Source organism: Gigantopelta aegis, chromosome 9 (genome assembly GCF_016097555.1).
Source record: "Gigantopelta aegis isolate Gae_Host chromosome 9, Gae_host_genome, whole genome shotgun sequence".
Classification (NCBI taxonomy): Eukaryota; Metazoa; Mollusca; class Gastropoda; order Neomphalida; family Peltospiridae; genus Gigantopelta; species Gigantopelta aegis.
This window is the reverse complement of record NC_054707.1, coordinates 48,608,356-48,630,239: the sequence shown is the minus strand read 5'-3', so window position 1 is coordinate 48,630,239 and position 21,884 is coordinate 48,608,356. Positions and strand designations below refer to the sequence as shown.

The 21,884-nt window shown below is 34.9% G+C and overlaps 1 protein-coding gene across 3 annotated transcripts in view; it reads left to right on the top strand.

The window, feature by feature from the left end:
• The window catches only part of LOC121382059 (rho GTPase-activating protein 12-like), a 48,842-nt gene extending 27,424 nt beyond the window's left edge, over positions 1-21,418 (top strand). For 2 of the 3 annotated variants that reach the window (XM_041511541.1, XM_041511540.1), the window contains 9 exons: positions 9,158-9,344; positions 13,313-13,405; positions 14,925-14,964; positions 15,601-15,750; positions 16,484-16,582; positions 17,090-17,167; positions 17,667-17,798; positions 19,765-19,870; positions 20,724-21,418. In XM_041511541.1, coding sequence (XP_041367475.1) covers positions 9,158-9,344; positions 13,313-13,405; positions 14,925-14,964; positions 15,601-15,750; positions 16,484-16,582; positions 17,090-17,167; positions 17,667-17,798; positions 19,765-19,870; positions 20,724-20,895 — 1,057 coding nt within the window. In that variant the 3' untranslated portion in view covers positions 20,896-21,418. Of the gene's footprint in view, positions 1-3,364; positions 3,410-9,157; positions 9,345-13,312; positions 13,406-14,924; positions 14,965-15,600; positions 15,751-16,483; positions 16,583-17,089; positions 17,168-17,666; positions 17,799-19,764; positions 19,871-20,723 lie in introns of all 3 variants that reach the window. The other variant, XM_041511539.1, reaches the window with a different exon arrangement.
• The last annotated feature ends 466 nt before the right edge of the window (positions 21,419-21,884 follow it).

Sequence of the window (21,884 nt, the reverse complement as noted above, 5' to 3'; positions counted from 1 at the left end):
TTTGTGTTTTCTCAAATATATCATATTATCTGTTCCAATCAAATTACTTCTGATTACAGCATATGATCGAATAATTGTCAATCTTTTTCACAAAAAGTGTTATTATATGCTACAAAATATTTCTGAGTAGTAAAAGCTGTATTTGGATGCATGTGCACCAGGATGTGTGGAATGTATTGTAAAAAAAAAAGGGGGGGGGGGGGTGCAATGACCTGGGGAGGGAAATTTGAGGGTCTGAATATGGTATTTCAACCTTCTGAGCACAGTAAACAAAAGCAAACAAATAAATAAGAGACAAAGACAAACCCCCCCCCCCCCCCCCCCCCCAAAAAAAAATAATAATAATAATAATATCAACAACAAACAAACCAAAAAAAACGTATAGGGGAAAAAAGCCAAAAATCTTAGATTTTACTCTACTAACACTGAACAAATATTTAATCCCCCACCTGGTCTGAAGCCCTGATGAATAAACAGTTATTTTGTTCTACAATTATATTATATTCTTTGGACAGTGATCACTATGAATATGTTATTGTACAGTGGATATTTTAAATACATTTATTTATTAGTCATCTGGAGTTCAAAAAGTGATCATGGATGGTGGTTCGTGATATATGATGAATCTATTACATTAGTTGTGAGATGTATAAAATGTGTTATTTAGTGTTATTAAACATTGTTAACAATATTTGAAGTAGCTCTGTTCATTCACAATATGATGAAAATCTGTATAGGACTAGAGGATTTTTATCACACTGTGAACTCATACAGTAAAATTCCATACTGTAAACAACATTCTTTTTTTTTTTTTACTCACAGTGCACCTTTGTCATTTGAAATGTACAGCAAGGTCTCTATGGAAAGTGTTACAAATACATGTGTGTAGTCTTAGAATTCTGTTTTTAAATTAACACATGCCATGATCATCAATTCGCATCAAAACATTATCATATTATTAAATTATGCTGAGGAGTGAAACACAATTCTTGAAATCCTCAAGTAGGTCATAGAAAATGCATTTGGGTTGAGTATATGACCTGATGTGTTACTAGTGGAGGTTATCTGCTCCTAAGTGATGACCAGGTCACCAATGCCATACCATCCAATGAAAAAAAGAGAACAATTGAATGATCACTCCATGACGTACAAGATAACCTGAAATTGACTTGTCTATGACCACAAGCACAGGGTCCATAAATAGGTTTTCATTGGAAAAGGCATTTAAATTTATGGATATGTAAGAAATAGAATACAACATGTGCCATTAGATACAATTTATCTCATAACTTGTTGTTTAAAAACATATCCAACTGGCTTTTGCTTGTTAGATACGTTTTAAAACATGTTGTAAGATAAATGGTATTTAACGGCCACTCATGTAGTATTCTCTATGTATCCAGTGAGTGTGATATCAGTTGTATTCAGCCAATGTGATACCAGTTGTATCCTATTAGTGAGATATCGGTTGTATCCAATCAATGTGATAGTTTTGAGTAATGGCAGATGTACAGTATGCAGCTAACTGTAATTTTATTCACATGTTGGTTGTGCAATTTCACATTTATGCAAACTGCCAATCAGTTAACATAGTGAACCCTTACACATTCTGAAATTAAACATTGTTAACTTCAAAAGGTAACTAATTTCAATGTAAATTTTAAGTACTTGATTAGATTGCACATCTGTATAATTTACATAACCAAATAATGGGTTACTGAGGTTAAATTCACACTGACTTCTGGTTAAGTAAAATTTTAAAGTGTTTCCCCTAGTATGTGTACATATATTAGATCATGATTTTAATGTTCAATTTGAGGGCTAGTTAAATTTAACAAGTCTATTTTAACTTGCTGTGCTGGCTGCCATGAATTTACAGTTAAGTTTTAACTCTGGTGTTGAATAATACTTACAGAAGCCACCCCAGTGTCATGGGGTCAAGGCTACTTATCAACAGTACAACACAGCTGGGCTCATTCAAACATTATACATCACATAATCTTAGGCTTTTTATGGTTGTTTCCCAAATTGTAAAATGTGATTTAGACTTGAATTGAGGGAATATGTTTCATTATTAATTCACCAAAAAGCTAATTGGAAAAAATAATTGTATGCCATTTCAGACATTGAAACTAAGATCAAATTAAAAAAAAATTGTTTAGAATTCAGCCAGAAATGATGTAATATAGATATTTTGGAATTGCGTCTCATAATCTTGTGCTTGTGACCCACAATCTGTATATTCGTGTGGAATCTTGTTATTGCTGCAGCCTGGATTTGTAGAGTCACTGCCATTTTGGCTGTTTGGATACAGATTTTCTGAACACATTCACCAATAAAATAATGTTTTTCAGCTTAGACCCTGATTATAAATAATACATAATTGTTAAATTTCCCTTATATTCATTACAAGTTAAAGCCATCTCATTGATCCATCCATAGCAATGTGAGTTTGTTCATTTCTCGATGAATATAAGAAATAACGTCCTCAGATAATGTCATGTCTGATGACATTACTTTATATTGGTACTTTGTCTCATTAGGCATTATTGCTTATGAATCATACAATAATAATTCAAAATAAAATGTGAACTTTAGTGTTATTATTAGTAACTATATTTCAAATTTAATTATAAGAATTGTCTATTATTTCTTTTTCCATTCATCGGGGTATAAAAACCCCAGAGTATAAACTTATGTGCGAATGGCTTTGCCAATTCATAGTTTGCAAATGACTTTTTTTTGGTTTGTTCACATGCTGATGAACATAAAAGAAAGAACAGACAATCCTTAATTAATATATATTCTAAGACATATACATATATACACATAATCCACCATGTAAATGCTCACATTATTATAAACATTTATTATACAATGTATTCTGATATATGCATGTTTAGTCTACATATACATGCATGGATTTCAATATCAAGTTTTTAAAAACACAATTAAACATACGTATACACAAAACAGTATTTTTTGGTTAACATATATAATTAGTAGATTTCTTTGTACCATGTTTACATTTACTCTAATTCTTCTTTATAAAATAACATAATATAGGTTTTACGGTAGCACCAAGTCTAATACTTACTATTCTTCATTTTGGACTTTATTGTTTTATTATTGAATTGAAATATATTGTTTTCTTAGATATAACATTTACAAATATATTTTAATATATTATATGAAATGTGTTTTTCCATCCTGCATTTCATGATTTTGATTCCATTGTCTTAAAGGTGGGGATACCTGTAGTCATTAATGTGAAATAAAATCATTTAGTAATTTTTTTATATTTTAAAAATCTTTTAACTACATGTAAGACAATGTATTTCTGACATCATTTTGTTGAAAATAGGTTTGGAAGTATGCGGTGTAGAAGACGATACAGTTTCAAATCAAAGTATAGCAAATACTGTCATTTGTCAAAACCAGTAAATGGGTGTTGGGTCATTTGCATGTTATTTTACCACATAGATCCCAGATTATCAGTTCTATTTAGTCATTGGTAAGATACATTATTGCATTTTCACAAACCAAGTAATTCTAAGACTTTAACAAGTTGTATAATGCATGAGTCGATTCCTTTTAATAAGTACTAATGTGGATTCAGTTGAGCATGTTCTGAAATGAAAACTTTTTATCACGGAATATTTAATTAGGGGACATAGTGTGTAATTTTTTTATACTGATCCTTCCAGCGTGCATCCAGTACATATATCTTGCTTTTAACACCACTGGGAGAAATTAAAGGCCAAGGTGGTTGACATGATATTGTAATAAAGTAACTGGTTTATTTCAGTGGTAGAATAGAGGCACGCACATGAATGTACATTCATTAGTACTTCATACCAAATATAATGCTTCATCTGTACAGGGTTTGGGTAGGGTAGTTGTTCTAACATCTTGAACAAGCCGGTTTGTTTACTTTCTGTGTTTTTGCTGGAAGACATTCTTAAAAGGGGTGCTTTGTGCTAGGGCATAGCATTAGAAATACTGTTCATTAACTTGCACATCATTTTATTTTCTATTTTATTTTATTACAAGAAACAGAAATATTAAAATATTTAAATTATGTAGAATCTAAAGAAAAGTTGTGCTAAGCTTCAACATTAGAAAAAAAATATATATACTACTCAAAAGAATTTAAGGGTCAGACGATATTTTCGACGTTATTTTCTGAATGTCAATTATATTAGCTAGACCATAATGTCACGCATGGTATTGTTCCATTTTGACGAAAGTGGGTCTAAGCAACCCATAAATGAATTAAAATCCACTGTCATTGACACTGTCGACTATTTCTAATGGCGAAAACATGCTTACATTTGCACGTAAATTAGGGCGAAAGCGAAAGGTCTGCTAAGTGCCCATAACTTGCTTTTTCACAAAGCGCTTCATTTGCACGCTTTGCATGTGTATTCCATGTTCCCAATGCTGAATTTCCGTATAATTGGAGCTTGCGTTCGTGTACGGTGCACACTCCAAATTCGACAATGGTACGACGTCAACTGACTAACGAAGATCGAGGAAGGGCTATTGCTTGGCTTCAGGATGGCAATACGCAAAGAAATGTTGCTCTGAGACTTGGTGTCAGTCAGAGTGTCGTTGGCCGACTGTGGCAACGGTACCAAGCAACGAATTCTGTTCGAAATCGTCCACGTTCGGGAAGACCCCAAAGCACTACAAATAGAGAGGACCGCTACATCACCAATATGGCTCTACGTTAACGCACAACCACTGCACGCCGATTATGTGACAATCTGCTGACTGCGACTGGAACTCGAGTGTCTGATCAAACCATACGCAATCGTCTTGAGAGCCAATAATCTACGCTGCCGTCGCCAGGCTGTTCGACCACCACTCCTACCACGTCACAGAACGGCCAGACGTCACTGGTGCACACTCATCTGCGGTGGCAACGTGTTCAGTGGGGTCGAGTGATGTTCACTGATGAGTCCAGGTTTAGTCTCCAGTTCAACGACGGTCGGGTTCGTGTCTACAGACGTCCTGGGGAGCGCTTCGCTGACGTTAACGTTAGACAACGTCACCGGTTCGGTGGTGGCAGCGTCATGGTGTGGGGCGGCATCTCTATCCACCACAGGACCCCCCCCTCTATGTGGTGGATGGCAATCTGAATGGAATCCGCTATCCGAATGAGATTATCCGGCCATTGGTTCTCCCAGGCCTTCAGCAGATTGGCGGCGGGGCAGTTCTGCAGGATGACAATGCCAGACCCCACCGCACCAGGGTGGTAACGGACTTTCTCAGACAACAAGGTATCGCCAGGATGGATTGGCCAGCATATTCGCCTGACTTGGCCCCAATAGAGCACGCCTGGGACGAATTAGGCAGGAGAGTTCGGGATAACCATGCCCCTCCGGCCAACCTTCATGATCTGGGTCAACTTCTTATGGCAGAGTGGCAGGCCATTCCCCAAGAGTTCTTCAGACGTCTGATCAACAGCATGAGGCAACGATGTGTCGAGTGTATTCGCGCCAGGGGTGGATTCACACACTATTAAACGGATGTTCTAATGTGTAAAATCCATGTTTGACAACCTTCAACTTTGACAGCATGTCATGTGACTATCTTGTATACAGTGACGTTTATTTGTGGTTTTTTGTAAATATGGAACAATAAATTAATTTTTTGGTGTAGTTTACATCATCAATCTAATACACTCTGAAACTTATTTGGTTATACATTTTTGACCCTTAAATTCTTTTGAGTAGTATATATATGAATTGTTTATTAACTTCAGTTATCTGACTTTATTTTTGCCATTGAACTTAGTTTGATTACAAGAAAAAGAGAAAATATTAGAATATTTTAATTATGTAGAAACACATGCACTCTTTATTAACTTTCTTTCGCATATAGTTGTCATATGTAGATTGAAATCTCCGGTTTATTTTGTTTGCTACCATTAACCCAGCACGATTAATTGGTGAAAGTTTCTGATGGTGGTGGTCCACTGTGTTGAATGAGTTTACCGTGTACTGTTCCTACCTGAGAAGAATTGTTCATTTGTAATGTTAATTAGTTCAATAAGTGTGATATGCATTTGTTTTTAAAGCTATTTCAAGGTGATTATTATTGTTGGGGTTTTATTTTGGAAGGTGTGAGGTTTTTTTTGGTCTTGCCTGTATGAAGTAAAGAGCCGATATATAGTATTACTTTTCTGATAGCGGTGACTGTGGTGGTGATGGCATCAACTTTTGCATTACAGTTTTGCATTTAGATTCACTTTCTCACAAATTGTAAGTCCTAGACCAATGAAACTTGGTTTGTAGTTGCACATATGGATGTTCATCACAGTGCATTGAAAACATTTGTGGTAGGCAGGGCGTTTAACTCTGCAGAATTCTTCTGTATGGTTTGAAAGTTTTATCATAATGGTATGGGGTTTTGAACTTCTTAAATATGTCTTTTAATTGATAGTTTATATAGAAAAATAATTATATTCATGAACTTGATTCCTAAAATCGATTCAAGTGATTGTTTTGTGACAAAGTACAAATATTAATTACTTTCAATATATACAAATTTATACATCTGGAAGTACTCTGTATAATATTTTCATAAATTTATATTTTAAAATATGGTACACATTACATGTTTGTTATTGTTCCATTTTAATCCACAAATTTTTCTTTTTTGGCAAATATCTCTCTGTACACAGTATTATCGGTTACTAGTCTTTCGTACCATCCATTTCGTACCATAGTTTATGGTCATTTTGTACCATAGTCATTTCGTGCCATAGTTGTTTCGTACCATAGTGCTTTGGTCATTTCATACCATAGTGCTTTGGTCATTTCGTACCACAGTCATTTCGTACCATAGCCATTTCGTACCTTTTTACCATCTCATACCATAAAGCTTGGTCATTTCATACCATAGTGGTTTTCGTACTCGGTATCTTATTTTTGTCATGGTATGCCACTTCTTATTTTTATTGTTGACGAATAAACATTGATGTGTAAACATACCTTGTAAAGTGAGAAAAGGTTCAAATGAACATATGTATATTGCCACTGATGATCATTTCATATGATACGAGACTCTCTCCCCCCCCCCCCCCCCCCCATCTTATATAGACTTACGTCCTTAGCCCACTGTCGACAGATTCTCTGCCTACGCTTGCCTTATTGCTGTTGGATAAACAATCATTATAATCAACTGTCACATCAGTATTGATGTAGAATATCACTGTGTGGTCTAGTCAGTGATTAAGTATAACAAAATATACACGATCTTGAAATCATTATAACTTTATTTCACATTTCATAACAAAACACAGCACTATACTCAAGCTACAGTTAAAACACTTTTGAAATCACTATAGCATTGCGGTGTCAGTCATCAGCAACATGCATGGAAACGTTTGAAGATAAAAGTAATAAGAGTAATATATCATCTTTTTCTTGTTATTTGTTTCTTTCTTTCTTTCTTTCTTTCTTAAGAGTGGGGCTTCAATATACAAATGTAGCTGGATTAGCCTAATGTTTATTTTTTAAATCAATAATTCGACATTTTACTATTTATCAGTCATCTAAGCTGCACAATAAATGATTGAGGTATGAAATGACTTTGGTACGAAATGACCAAACAGACATGGTACAAAATAATCATGGTACGAAATGACCAAATAACTAGGGTATGAAATGACCAGGGTACAAAGTGACTTGGATAAGAAATGGTAAAATTGGGTATGAAATGACTATGGTACGAAATGACTATGGTACGAATGGACTGGTTACCGTATTATCACATATGTACCATAATTAGGTCACTGTGGCCTATTTTTCACAAACAAACTTCCATAAGTAGAAAGTTGTGCCAGGCAAATATCTTATGTACTGAATAATTGAATCATGATAAAATTTTGCGTGATCCTACCTCATGAGAAGCTGTTGTGTTCGACATTATAATTGGTTTTGAGATTCCACATATTTACTATTATTGTTTTTGAGATGTACCTTAGTGGTAGAGTATTTGCCCAATACTAAACAGGTTATAGAATCAGTTACTGCTGTCGACCTATTGGTTTTCCTTTTAACTAATCCTGCCACAAAGTAGCTCAGCATTGTAGTAACTATATACAGTGAAACCCAGCTAAACCAGACACCCATGATACCAAGCAAAAAGTCTGATATTAAGGTGTATCCGGTTTAGAGAGGTTATGTTCTGTAATGATATTTAAAAAGGGACTGAAAATTGTCCGCTTTTGATTGAAGTCTGGTTTACAGAGGGTCCTGTGTTGAGAGGTTTCACTGTACTTTAAACCAAGCTGAGGTATCAGACATTCCTTTCCTTTGCTCAAGCATGTATATGGCATTACTTAGGGGCATTATTTTGTATGTGTGCTGGTACTATTATGGTCTTTGGATTTTCTTTTTTTCTTTTCTTTTTTAAATGTAATTATATACTGTGTATGTTTCTAGATCAGGATTATTTTGTATGTTATAAAATACATCACAGGTTGGGTGCAACCTTGTCGGAACATCATTGTGTGAACTGTTATTTCAAGATAACTTTAATATCACATTTTTCTGTATTCGTTCTGTCAGCTGTTTGGTGTTGTAATGTTTCCTGGATCTGGCAGTCATGTCAGTAGTTATTTGTTGAAAGTAATGAACTCTTGCAGTGGTCTGCTAATGTTTAAGCACCTTTCAAAACCCGTTTTTGTCTTACATATGTGTAACTACATACTTTCAAAATGCTTAATCACCGGCATAAATTTGTCCTCAAAATCTTATTAAAAAGTACCGTACTATCCCAAAGGAAGGTCACTCATTAATTCCATGTTGTATTCTACTATGACTACCGGTGTATTCACATTAATTTAGGGATGCATTAGTTTCTTGATCTAAAGTACATGTATATTAAATTTTGTATTTAATGACATGCTGAGTAAAATATATATTGAAACAAAAAATTAATACCGGTATATGAAAAACAAAAACAAAATTATATGTTAATTTTTTTAAATAAAATAATTCCAATTAAAAAAACCACAGCAATAATTCTATTGACTATAAAGTATACATTTATTTATTTTAAATGTTTCAAGGTAAAAAGGATTCAGTAAAACCTTATGCTAATTGTTGTGAAATTTTAGTTTTGAATTTTGTTTTAATTTTAGAAAAAGCTGGAGTTCTTCGTATGTTGTGCTACAAGACACCAATCTTGTGTTTTACAAAGACCAGAAAATGGCCGCTCAGAAGGCCAGGGCACCTCACGGCAAACCAGAAATGGTTGTCAGTATCCAAGGTGCCAAGGTGGAGTTCAACCCATCTAAAGACTTGACAAGCAGGAAAAATGTGATAATGGTACGTTTTTATTCATTTCTCTAAGATGGTAGACATGTAAAAGTTTTTAATTAAATTAGATTCATGTCAGTACCTTTGAAGTAATATTGTTGTCATAGTTAAATTTTACACATACACATATATAGGTACAGACACAAGACACATATATGCATATATCGTCGCGTGAGAGCCAGAAGGACATAAGTGCATCAAAATTCATTTTTAAAAAGCCAAGATAATGAAGGAAAACTGTTTTTCTTGATCAGTAGTTAAGATGTCGAATTTGTTTTAATGACAATGAAAGCTGAACATATTTATGATTTCTTTGTATATTTGCGGTATTTATAGCATATTAGGTGTTTTAGTTATTTGCTTAAATAGTTGTAGTTACGACAATTATTTATGATTAAATTAAATGTGTCATTTACGACCAATAGTATATCAAGTTAATTTAAATATTTATTCTGAAAGAACCATCACTTCTAAAACATTTCAGTTTTGCAAATCACATATTTATTTTTGAAAAGGAGAAAGTTTGTAAATAGAAAATTTTTAGAAGCAAACATGTTGTATGTGTATGTTGTATGTGTGTTCTGTCATGTTCTTCTTCAGGTTCTGTTGTGAGTACTATGTCGTTCAGGTTCTGTTGTGTGTGCCACGTCATGCTCATGTTTTGTTGTGATTTCTCTCTTATGTTCAGGTTCTGTTGTGAGTGCTATGTGATGTTCAGGTTCTGTCGTAAGTAACTGGATAAAGGCCGTGGTATGTGCTGTCCTGTCTGTGGGGAAGTGCATATAAAATATACCTTGCTGCATTAGGAAAAGTGTTGAGGGTTTCCTCTGATGATTATGAATCATAATTACCAAATGTTACCAATAGCCGATGATTAATTAATCAATGTGCTCTAGTGGTGTTTTTGTGGGTGTTGTGTCATGTTCACATTCAACATTCTGTTGCTTAGCTTAGCTTAGTAACTGGTTTAACGTGTCCATAGTCCATATACCACTAGGGTTTTGAACACGCCTATCCTGAGTCCGGCCTCCAATAGGATCTGACTCAGAACAGGGATATTCTGTTCCAAATATATAGATCTTGCTATTGTTTATGTTGAGGCCACATTCACTTTATTCGCCTTTTAACCTTACGTCTGATTACACTGTCTTTTGTTACTGGACTTTGTCCTGGACATTTAAATGACGTTTGTATGTGCAATATTGTTAATCCATAATGCCTACATTAGGGTGATCTACAGATACAAATTACATGTTGGAAACTTTGCTTCAATTAAAAACATTTCAAAATAGATTTGTTTTTCAAGAAAATTCACCAAAACATGTTTATTATTATAATTATGGTGCACATAAAATAGCAAACCATACAAACATTAATGTTACTGCAATTCCTACATGTATTTATATATACAGATATCATTCTTGTCTGTTGCCAAATGGTTCGTTGCATGCAGTACCAAATGTTTTTCTTAAATAGACCGGGCTCTCACAACGACAAAAGTCATTATTTTTAGGATTCAAGCTCATAAAAATATTGACATAATGTATGCTCTATTGTACTTAGCATTTCTATTACAGACTGATAACAAAGAATACATTTGTGTCGTATTTGGCACATACCACCTATGTCAGACATAATTATATAACGAACTGTATTTAAAAAGGGTGTATCTACCACACACGGCCAGCCGTGTTCACATAATGGACAGCAAGCAAATCGAAGGAAAGTCGTGTGTGTCAGTTATGTCTATTTTTGTGCAAATTGGTATCTGTGATTCACTTACGACCATTTAAATCCTTCTGTATAAGCGATGCAATTAGGGACACAGCTATGATTTTTTGTGACAATATGTAATCGGGGATGGCGATTCCGATATGCAAAAAAGACGTTTTAGGTCGTATCTACCACTTAAGACCTTTTAGCTCTCACGCGACGATATGCACACAAATGTTATTTTTTAAAAGTTAAAGTGCTGTTCCAGATATATGATGTATTGAGCTATATCAATCAGGATATTATTTAATATGATTAGAAAATTTAAAAAAAATAAAGTAAAAAAATTATATACCGGTATATTTTCCATTTAAAAATATTCTCCTGAAAAACAGAACCAGCTGAATTCGTTTCGGGAATTTCCGTAAGATTTGATCCGTAACGTCACGAAGGGAACACCTTTCGATAGTCAGCGCCATTGTTCATTGCTTCTTTTGTGTTTATTATGGTTAAACGGCGTGTTGTTGGCGGCTGTAGCAATACAAAAGCCAATAAATTTAGTCTTCACGCATTTGCTAGTAATGTTGCTGTGAGAAAGCTGTGTGTGAATTTGATTAAAACAACGTGGAAATACTGGACGGGAAGAAAATGCCGGAGTCCGTTGCGACAGCAGACATTTTAGTTTCGATTCGTCCGAACTGGCTTGTCGGCTTAAGCGAGATATGGGAATACCATGTGTTATGGCTTTTAAAAAAAGATGCCGTACCAACAATTTTTCTGCGACACAAAACAAATGACAACGAGCCGACACCATCCACACTGAAACGACCTTGGGGTGCATATTGTCAGTGTCCCAAATTGCGTTATGCTTTCAACTCCGGTCAGTTTGTTTTCTCATGCACAGTTCGTGCAATCATCGAGATCCGATTTGTTGTCGTTTGCATCTCGTTCATTTGTGAGATTTTTCTTTACAGTTCGAGAACATTAAAACAATAAAGTACAGACAAGTAAGTATCTATAGCCTAGTCCGTCCCATCCTACAAAAATGTAGGGTTTTTTTTGTAAAAAAGAAAAAAAAGAGAGCTAATTTTGTATGCATCTTAGAAAACAATCGGCTCAGAAATAAATGACTTGTAAATTCCATAGTATGAAAAAAGGCATTCCCTGTAAAACAGACTATAAATACATTAAATTAATTTTACTGTACCTTCCCACAGAGAAAATCTTTTTTATTAGTAGACTGTTTTCACAACTGCACACAAAAGAATAGTATTGTTTTGTTATTTCCAAAACACTTACTTTTTTTTTTACGTCAAACTAAACTGGAATTATTCACACAAAAACCCATCTTCATCGATGGATGGGATGGACTAAAAGTCGTTTTTGTTTATTTCTTAAAATTAAAATAAGTTATTGATTTCTGAGCAGACTGTTTTCACAACTGCACACAAAAAATAGTATTGTTTTGTTATTTCCAAAACACTTTTACTTTTTTTTTTACGTCAAACTAAACTGAAATTATTCACACAAAAAAAACATCTTCATAGAGGGATGGGACGGACTAAAAGTCGTTTTTGTTTATTTCTTAAAATTACCCATATCGGGTCCACTTGACTCGTAGAATTCAAGAGTTATTTATCGTCTTTTCTACTACATCACAAGTATTAGAACATACAGTGTAGCAAAATAATTCGCACGAAAAGCTAAAGAACAAAACAAGAATAAAAGTTGTAAATTAGTGGTAAGCTGTCTCCACGACCATTTTCATCGTCATCTGTCAGGCCAGTGGTTCGTCGGAAGATGTTCCAGGTTCAAACTGATACGGCATTATTTGTTGTGTTGCACAAATATTAGTCCAGTCGTCATTACTACACTATTCATCATCGAAAGAAGAATCGCATGATCATTGAGCTTGGCAGTCGCTGTCGGTCCCACTTTCGCTTGAGCTGGAAGTCATCTCGTGGTAGGTTTCTGTGAAGCGCGTTCCCTTCGTGACGTCACAGCTATTTACAGGCAAATGTTTTTACCGAGAATTTTACTCGGTCGTTTCCGGCAGTGTTCTACGGGAGTGATGTTTTAATACTTTCATGGGGCATTTTCGTAATTATTGATTTACATATCGGTGTAAAATATTATTGCAATGAATTAAGAAAGCATTTAATTGTGGAATTTGAAATTTTAGTGTATGGTCTGGCACAGCACTTTAAGTGGGGTTTTTTGGGGTTTTTTACAGCTGTAATTTAAGTGAATAAACATTATTTCAGATGACGTCATCTTCAGGCAGTCAGGTTCTACTTCAGTCCGATGATGAGAAACTAATTCACCAGTGGCTGCTTCGACTGAAATTGCTCACAGATGTAAGAAAGGTCTATGTTTCCATACTGTAGTGTTTCTTATAGAGACGGGCGGGATGTAGCCCATTGGTAAAACGTTCACCTTACGTGCATTACGTCTTTTATCGATCCTCGTCGGTGGACCCATTGAGCTATTTCTCATTCCAGCCACTACACCATGACTGGTGTATCAAAGGCTGTAGTATGTGCTATCCTGTCTGTGGGGTGGTGCATATAAAAGATCCCTTACTACATGTATTTAACATGTACCAATAACGAGCTACTCTCGGCATACTAAATAAAATTAAAAAACATATGTAACTCCCGCTTTATTTTTCGACGGACTGTTCAAAATTGTGCCTAATTTCCTTTATTAAAACACTGCACTCTTTCCATTTGGCATTAATCCTACAGGTCATTCCAAATTCCATAGCACCCATAACCACCCTCCACCTGTTACCGACTTAGGTAGGGCTGTTGGTGCTCTCTTGCACCTGCCAGTGCAGGCGGTCCCCCCCTCCAACCCTCCCCACCCTTTCCTGTCCTGTACAGAGGAGGCGGCCGAGGCCGGCACCTGTGCCCAGGCCAGGCGTGCGCTACAACAGCTAGTTCTGAATGTGCACATTAAACACTCTTTTGTGACCTGCACTAATATATTTTCTGGTGTAAAACATCAGTCTCTCTATGTTAAATGTATGTTTCTGATCATCCTAATGTTTTTAGTTGCTCAGACTTAATTATATATATATATATATTGTTTGTACGGTAATTATCATATGGTAAAAGTTCATTTTGGCGACTAGAAACACTTTGAATATACAAACACTGATATTCTAAAGAGGAAAATGCATTTAATATGTAATTTTAGCAGTTATTAATCAGGGCTCAAACCTAAGAATTTGATACCTACGGCAATTTTAAAATGTTTTTGTCGCAGACTAAATGCTCACCGATGGCCATTTTGACCCTGCCTATGGCAATTTTAAATCTGTAACATTTGCAACAAATATAAAAACCAAAAATAATCTCTTCAACCAACGGCAATAGTTTTTATCCATCAGCAAAGAATTGCCATTGATGAAGCCCCTGACCGACTGCAATTCATATTGCAACTACACCAATTGCCGTCGTTAAGATCGAGTCCAGATTAATTGTCTGTTAGTTTCAATGACAGCAGGCTGAAGACCAGGGACCTATTTCACAAAGGTCTCTTAGGTTCTGCTAGACAACAAAGCATTCTCTTTGCAAGTCTTTTAGCATTGCACTGCGAGATCGCAAAGTTGCGAGAGTTTAGTGAATTAGGCCCCATGTCTTTAAAGCTGTATAAAGAAGACATCCAGCATTTGAAGACATTTAAACTACAGTGCTCAATTTGCCTAACCCGCAGTGTATCATACGCAAATTTACCATCCATCAGTTCAGTTCACTGGACAGTTTTACATTAGACATTATATTTTCATTATAAGAACATGAACCACAAAATAGATCATTTTCGTTGGTAAAATTTGTATACAATGTTCATATCCATTGTTTTATTTTTCAGAGTAAAGATGGTAACAAATCACCCAGGGCTTCCAAGATACGTAAGTAGTGACATTTTATTGGTCATTTTTGTGAGTGTTCAATGTTTAAAATATACTGCTACTTTAAAATAGTCCCCCCCCCCCCACACACACACACACACGCACACACACACAAAAACAAAACAAATCTGCTAAAGTACAATATGTCATATGATCAACCTTACTCAGTAGATATGTGGGATTTCCCCCATTATTCCAGGGGAACGCTGAAACATCCACTTTTCACTAATGCATGCTAGACTGGTGTTTATGTTACACATATATAACCGAATAACCACTTTGGGAACCAGTCAACATACATTTAGTTTGCAGACTTTCAACAAGAAACTGTTAGCAGGAGGTAGACCATGACTTGTGTATGAAAAGCTACGCTGCAATGGCTTCAGTGAAAAATGTATTAAAAGACCATTTGTTGTATAAAGGTACAGCTTGCCTTTTCATCACTGTATAGCATTTGTAGCTAATAGTCAGTGTTATGGAAAGGAAAGGAATGTCTGTTTAACCAAACATCAACACATTTAAATTCATTTAAACTTTGAAGTCTTAAATTAAGCTTTCACGATGTCACGAGTTCCATTATGTTTTCTTAATTTGAGTTGTCAGTTTGAGAGCTGTTTGAATGTTTCTCTTTTCCAGCTCTCTGCACACGGAGTGCCTCAGAGAGTGATGTTTTTAACCCGCAATCCCCTCCAAACAGCTATTTCTGGGGAATTCGTACCAAACTGCTCAACCTCATTTCCCGGAGACCCACGCAGGAGGATCTCGTACGAAGGGGCATTATTAAACGTAATACAGCAAACATTGGATTTTTACATTATAGTCTAAGCTATAATTATTAAATGTAATACAGCCAACATTTGTTTTTTTAACAGTTCAATCTAAGCTATAATTATGAAACGTAATGCAAGCAACATTTGGTGTTTTCCATTACAAAATAAACAATAATTATTAAATGCAATACAGCCAACATTTGTTTTTTTAACATTACAATATAAGCTATAATTATTAAACATAATATAGCCAATGTTTTGGGTTTTTTGTTGCAATCTAAGGTATTATTATTAGTCCTCTCTACCAGTCCAACCAGAGGGGACTATGGGTTTCATCTTCATCTGTTTGTCTGTCTGTCTATCCCACATATAGTTTTCCGGATGTTTTTTTCACTGTGCCTCAAGCTATTGAGCTGAAATTTTGTGTATGGCTTTTCCAGGTACTATTACAAATCAAGGTTGAATTTCATGACAATTTACCCATTTTTTGACAGAGTTATGGCCCTTGAAGGAGATATAAATTCCTCTCCCCTCTCCCCCCTCCCCTCCCCCCCCCCCCCACTGCCTCAAGATATTAAGCCGACATTTTGTGTATACCTTTATCATGTTCTGATAGAAGTCTAGGCATAAATCTCTCTGTTAATGTTAGTTGAGGCCCAGTCATATTGTGTTTTAAGTCTAGGCATAGATCTGATGTTCTATTAAAGCATTTTTTTCGATTGATATTTTCTCGATTCCATGTTTTACAGATACTGTGTTTGGAACCAATCTGCGAGAGCTGTGTGACAGAGAACATTGCACCGTGCCAAAGTTTGTCAAGATGTGTGTGGCAGCCATTGAAAACAGAGGTGTGTGTTTATGTCCTAGCTAAAGGAGAGGAATGGGGGTTTTGATATGTAAACATATTTTATTGCATAATAAACAAAAGGATTGGGCACAAATGTGCCAGCTTACTAGGATCTCCTAAAATACTAGGTGGGGTTTGTAACATCACAACACATTATTTGGTGTCCGATGTGTATTTATAATACAATAACCTATGATTTAAGATAGTCGGGTATAAAATTAGTTGATGTATAGATTGTGGTATTTTAAATGAAAATTAAGAGTGAAGTAAATAAAGTAGCCAGATATCTAGATAAAATATTTTCTTGAAACAGTAACACTGAGAAACAAAATCTCTTTTGTTACAATTTTCTCCCTATGTTTTGGGATGTGCCAGGATGTAAAGATAGCTAATTGTGGATGCTAGTCATGGCTGGGGTGAGGGAGAGTTGGTAGGAGAACATGACAGATCACATGAGAAGGACCAGTGCTATATACAGCTTTAACTGAATCTCGACTAATTATTGCAGGGCTTAACCACGATGGGTTGTACAGAATCAGTGGAAATCAGGCTGAAATCCAGAGGTTGAGGTTCATCGTTGATAAAGGTATTGTTGTTGTTGTTAGCTAAAAACAAATATCGTGAAATTTGTTTCTAACTTCATAACACATTGTATAATTATAGGTGGTTTGGTTATGAAAGAAAATGGAAATAATGTTTATGATTCAATGAATTAATTTTCTGTCCAATAACTATTTAAAAAAAAAAAACACTGTAAGGTTCTAAGGTTAAATCTTCAGGCCCTTATTTAGAATTGAAAAAGAAGGGAGAAGTGACTTCTCCCTTCCCAGGAAAAAGGAGTGAAGTTGAAAAAAAATAGACAATTTGAACACTCATCTTTACATGTCATATATAATGTTTGATCATTTTCCGCATTCAATTGAAAAGTTTCCAAATTATACACTCGTTCTGAAAATCGTAAGATTTTGTTATCAAATGCTAGTAGTATTACTACTACTTCCGGTTATAGAATTTAATATTCTCCTTAAAAATGTGATAGTAATTGATGTTTTTGAATAAGATCTACTGATCAGTGTGTTTTACAGATGAGCCGTACAACTTGGATGATGATCAATGGGATATCAATGTGCTCACTGGTTCTCTCAAGCTGTTCTTCAGAGAGCTGTGTGAACCCCTCTTTCCTCAAGTATTATTTGACAGATTCAAAGAAGCTATATGTGAGTTATTACTGAATATTAAAGTACAATACTTTAGTTAAGCTAAAGTGGGATAACAATGTGTTGACCTGTTCTCTCAAGCCCCTGCGCATGCTGTAACCTCACCGTGGTGCAGGGGTGTAACATTCTCTTTGAGAATGGCCAATACAGCACAAATTGAAATTTTGAGTAAAAGTCAGTATCTATCTGTGATATTTGTATGTTTGCACAGTTCTTTACACTGTTTTTATTTAAATTTAGAATTTTTATATTGATGTTGATCATCACCTTATTTGTTTGCATTACCATAGTTTGACACCCAATAGCCGATGTATTTTTCGTGCTGGGGTGTCGTTAAACATTCATTCATCATCTTCATTATCATACCATCAAGCCAGTCTTGGCAGAGTGGCAGTCCTCCTATAGATGGTGCAGGAAGGACGAAATTGTCTTGTGTTGTGCCCACATCGGTCGTACTTACTCGACCCATTCATTTATCTTAAAGAAAGATCCTCCACCTCATTGTGAGCACTGTCAGTGTCTTCTGACTGTGCGACACATTTTGGTGGAGTGTAAGCAGTTGTCTGCAACTCGAAAAGATTTATTTGGACAAAGAAATGTGATGGAATTATTTCGATTCCATCCAGAACTTTTATTGCAGTTTTTACGCGATACTGAATTTTATTCTAAATTTTAAATATTATTTACCTGTGATGTTTGTATTTTTGCACAGTCCTTTGCACTGTGTTTTTGTTTGACTGTTGAATTTTTGTATTGATGTTGATCATCACATTGTGTTTACATTTACCATAGTTTGACACCCAATAGCCGGTGTATTTTTCGTGCTGGGGTGTCGTTAAACATTCATTCATTCATTCATTCATTGTTCTCTCAAGCCGTTCTTCAGGGAGCTGTGTAAACCCCTCTTAACTCAAGAATTATTTGAATCATAGTTAAGAGAGACTGGAAAAGAAAATAGGTGTAATTTTTAAGCAAGTTATCAGAATACACATCTACAGTAATAGATTTGTAGAAACTTTATTAAAGGTGGGTTTTTTTCTTTTTGGTAATTTATGCAATATCTCTTGCTAAGCCTTAAAAGTTGCTTGTTTGGAATGTTGATTTCTTTATTACTGCTATATCCGGTGTACTTCTGTTATCCAAGTGTTTATTTTCAGTCTAAAGTTTTTAAAAACCATTATACATAGTTTGATTGAAACCATATTTTATTGCATAAACAATTGAGCACAAGTTTGCTAGCTTACCTGGCCCTCTCCCTGTATATTGTGCATTTAGTTGGAACTCTGCATAGAATGATAACCACGGCCATTTGTTTTCTTAATGAATTCCTATGTAATGAATCCCTATGTAAAGTGGGATCGATCCCCGTCGGTGGGCCCATTGAGCTATTTCTCGTTCCAGCCAGTGCACCTCGACTGGTATATCAAAGGCTGTGGTATGTACGACCCTGTCTGTGGGGTGGTGCATATAAAAGATCCCTTGCTGCTAATCGAAAAGAGTAGCCTATGAAGTGGTGACAGCGGGTTTCCTCTCTCAATATCTGTGTGATCCTTAACCATATGTCTGACGCTATATAACCGTAAATACAATGTGTTGAGTGCGTCGTTAAATAAAACCTTTTTTATTTCCCTATGTAAAGCCAAAATTAAAGGCTGTGGTCATTGCGAACAAGCATATTAAACAAAAAAAGTCCCATATATGTTTACAGTATTGAAGTAGCTTACAGTAATTTATTTTATTTATTTTTATTATTATTATACATGTAATTGTTTAACTTTCCGATGATATTTTAGATTATTTCACTGGTAATGGACATTGAATGATTTGTGCATGATATATTTGTTTTGATTCATTTCCAGCTGAAAATGTGGTTGGATGATTCATCCATTTTTTGTAATTAATTTGCCTTTTTTCAGACATAATTTGATGCATATTTTGCAATTAACACTATTCCTTTGTGCTACAGGTAAAGATAAAAATATAGACAGACTGAGGGCATTTAAAGACCTGGTTGCAGAATTGCCAAGGTGCAATTATGACACGATAAAGTTTATCATCCACCATTTAAGAAAGTAAGTCTTCATGCTGCTATTTGGAACTAGTTTAATTTAATTAAAACAATGCTAAATAAGCCACATTTTGTGCATAACACAAAAAAAACAACACCCAAAACCCATTTGACTTTTCACTGTCAACCCATTTGATTTTATTCCCTTATAGATGTTGATAATGTTGTGACAAACATTATTTTGTGATATAAGTTAGGTTAAGATGCAGACACCAGTCAAAGTCAAAGCTTTGACATTGTTTTTGGTATATCCAAAAGCCAATGATTAATAAAGCAGTGTACTCTAGTGGTGTCGTTAAACAAAATAAAGAAACAGACAAGCTTGTTTTTGGTTGTGTATTATACCTTGAACCAAAAGGTTTCTGAAGATTAAACCTTTATAATTTACTTTCAAAATGTATTATTCATAAAAAATGTGAGACATGGGGTTTAAAACTGTATTTTCAATGCTTCTAAAAGCTTTCAGTACTGACAGAACGACAGAAAAGTACAACATGAATTGTCTTTGCTGAGTTTGCCAGTAATTTAGAATGTCTTTCTTATGAAAGAATGTTGTCCAGTGGTAGAGCAGGATCAGTAACCCACGGTGAATCAGTTTGGTCTTTATATTTCACATCCCCGCCAGTTTACCACACCTCGCATATCCATGGCTATCGTGTGAAATCTCCTGTCTACAGATAAAAATCCCTTACTAAATTGTGATAGAAGTAGTGTAGTATACATGGCTTTTAAAATATTTGTCAATAGGTTTTAAATGTAAATGATTTATTTTACTTAACTAATGTTTTATTTCAGGCTGCTTGTTCAAAAGGCTAGAAAATAACTAAATGGTCCTTTCTTGTTTTGTTTTTTCACAGAGTTATAGACAAGAGTCACGAGAACCGGATGCAGACCCAGAATGTTGCCATTGTGTTTGGTCCGACGTTGATGTGGACAGAGGGCGATGCGGTCAACATGGCCGTCCAGTCCATCTACCAGGGGAAGGTGATTGAGTACGTCCTCCTCGAATACGACCAGCTCTTTAGGTAGCCCTGCTCAGCCAAGCAAGATCAGTTCTTCCAGACCATCTTCATTGCGAAGACAGAATATTACAAGGATGAACAAGGACAGAAATATACAAGAATGAGCAAAGACATACAGAAAAAGAGAAAGAAGTGGGGGAGGGGGGTTAAAGAGATGAAATTGACAGAGATGTACAAAGCTATACAAAGATATTAACAAGTGTGAACGTGTATCCTGTGTGATAGACTATTTTAATTTAAAGCTAAACAATCATTTGTCATTGGCTTTTAAAACATGATGATCTTGATTCCAATCCTTTTCAGATGTTTGTCCAGTATACCTCCTAGTAGGGATATTTATTTGGTCATGACACTTAATATAAAATAAAATGAAATAATTCTGCAACTGAATCCTGCTGTATATTTATTGCAGTTTCCATTACATTGTACATTCCCATTCTGGTTTTATTTCATGTCTTATGGTGAAAAATTTAATGAAATCAATTAGAAAAGTTAATATAAACTAGTCAATAAAAACACATTTTTCCATTCATATTTAATTATAACTTAGATTGTTTTCTTAATAATATAAACCACAAATGAACATTTTGGAAAAATATTCACTTTTCAAACAATTATGTACTTTAAAATAATTACAAACAAGTTATATATAAAGAAGATTATAAAAATGATATATACAGTACATGCTAGTGACACATTGCTGATAACAGCAATCATGGTCCATTTTTATTATTCCACAGCATTATATTTTAATCTAGTGTGAGAGTGTCATTTTAGAAGACTAATCAAAATATTGATTATGATTATTCCACATATATGCTGCATATCTAGGGCACAATATTTCATGCAGACCATTGCTTTGGTTACATAGTGAAATGCTTATGTTTTTAATTAACTGTTCAGTCTATTCAGAAGAATGTTGTAGAATGATTTTGGGCACTTTAAAAGTAATATATCATTTGCAAAATCGAGTTGTTTAAAATACATTTGGAATGT